The sequence below is a fragment of the Salmo trutta genome, unplaced genomic scaffold, assembly GCF_901001165.1.
Source record: "Salmo trutta unplaced genomic scaffold, fSalTru1.1, whole genome shotgun sequence".
Classification (NCBI taxonomy): Eukaryota; Metazoa; Chordata; class Actinopteri; order Salmoniformes; family Salmonidae; genus Salmo; species Salmo trutta.
The window spans coordinates 1-2,028 of NW_021823160.1; the positions used below are offsets into that span (position 1 = coordinate 1).

General features: G+C 53.7%; 1 protein-coding gene across 1 annotated transcript; it reads left to right on the forward strand.

Moving 5' to 3' along the window:
- Nucleotides 1-1,191: 1,191 nt before the first annotated feature.
- LOC115189492 (vegetative cell wall protein gp1-like) lies at nt 1,192-1,811 on the forward strand (the record flags this gene model as incomplete). The annotated part of the gene is made up of 1 exon (XM_029748104.1): nt 1,192-1,811. A coding segment is annotated over one exon (620 nt), but the record flags the coding sequence as incomplete, so codon positions are not given.
- Nucleotides 1,812-2,028: the final 217 nt, after the last annotated feature.

Here is a 2,028-nt window from a genome sequence, read left to right on the forward strand (position 1 = left end):
AGAGAGAGAGATGATGTTGTGAGAGAGGAGAGACGAGAGAGAGAGAGAGAGTAGAGAGGACGGAGAGAGGATGAGAACAAAGTGCAAGTTCAGTTTGAGAACTGGCAGGGGTGTGGGAGGAGGGGGAGATGATGGATAGAAAACTTCATATCCCAAACAAATGAGTGCAACACGGTGCCCTTGGAATCTGTCTCTGACACTAAACCCCCCCCCACCTGGCTGGTCACGCACACACACACACGCATACACACACATACGCACACGCACACACAGTTACACCTACACAAACACGGAAATGTTGCCTGCTGTCCTTGATGCCTGGTGGAAATCAGTGCTTTATTAGCACATCTGATTCTCCCATGGAGCTTTGCTGCTGCCCTCCCGCTGCTCTATGACCTTAGCACAGTATGGAACGCCAATATAAAGGCTGGTGTGGTGTGTGTGTGTGTGTGTTGTGTGTGTGTGTGTTTGTGTGTTGTGTGGTGGTGTGTGTGTGTGTGTGTGTGGTGTGTGTGTGTGTGTGTGTGTGTGTGTGTGTGTGTGTTTGTGTGTGCGTGCGTGCATGTGTGTGTGTGTGCTGCGGGAGGTACCTGGTTAATTAGACAGGCGGGGCTTACACAGAGAGCAGCGAGCCGAAAGCTCCCTCTGTGCTTTACCCCGCTCTCAACCTCTCAGCCTCACAGGCTTAGTTTACACAAGAAGGTCATTTTAATCAGGCGAATGCCAGGCCTCCTAATCTGCAGGTCTTTGCTTGAGCATAAACAGAGGATATCCTTGGGCTCAGAGTGGCTCAGATACCTATAGTCATGGAAAAGTCATTTAGTGAAGCTGACCTCCAGACCAACCCCCCCCCCCACCCCCCACCCCCCTCGTTCTCTCCTATCGCTCTCACTCCTAGAGGACTCGTAATCCTGGTTCATGGTTAATATTATTTCACACCCTACATCGCTGACCTACCAACCCTGGGAGACTATAGGAGTAATCAAACACACACACACCACCAAACCAATTGGTCTTCCTTGAAGGGCTATAAGACAGAATCCTGTGGATGCCAGAGTGGAAAGGAGAGCAAGAAATACCTAAATTCTCAGGAGACTCTGTTTTCTAAGCAGCAGACAAATGTGTCCGTCTGTCAGAGACTCAGACTAACAGATGAATGAGCAGACAGATTCAGACCCTACCCAAACACAGGGGGCTTACCCAGACCCCAGATCCCAGACCCCAGACCCCAGATCCCAGACCCCAGACTCCAGACCCCAGATCCCAGTCCCCAGACCCCAGACCCCAGATCACAGATCCCAGATCCCAGACCCCAGATCCCAGATCCCATACCCCAGACCCCAGATCCCAGACCCCAGATCCCATACCCCAGATCCCAGTCCCCAGATCCCAGATCCCAGATCCCAGACCCCAGATCCCAGACCCCAGATCCCATACCCCAGATCCCAGACTCCAGATCCCAGACCCCAGATCCCAGATCCCAGACCCCAGACCCCAGATCCCAGATCCCAGATCCCATACCCCAGATCCCAGACCCCAGATCCCAGACCCCAGATCCCATACCCCAGATCCCAGACCCCAGTCCCCAGATCCCAGTCCCCAGATCCCAGTCCCCAGATCCCATACCCCAGATCCCATACCCCAGATCCCAGACCCCAGTCCCCAGATCCCAGTCCCCAGATCCCAGTCCCCAGATCCCAGACCCCAGATCCCAGATCCCAGACCCCAGATCCCAGACCCCAGATCCCAGATCCCAGTCCCCAGATCCCAGATCCCAGATCCAGCATTGCCTGGGAGGGGGAAAGACATAACTCAGGATCTGCTTGGTGTCTGGGGTATGTGTGTGTGTGTGTGTGTGTGTGCGTGCGTGCGTGCGTGCGTGTGTGTGAACTCGGACCCTGGTTAGACTCTCAAGGCTGTTTTTCTAGTCCTGTGTTAACTATCCTCCCAGTGGAGAGAACATACCAGGACCCTGAGTAATGAGGCTAACTTGAGCTGGGACGATAAACCCAAAATGATCGATATCCT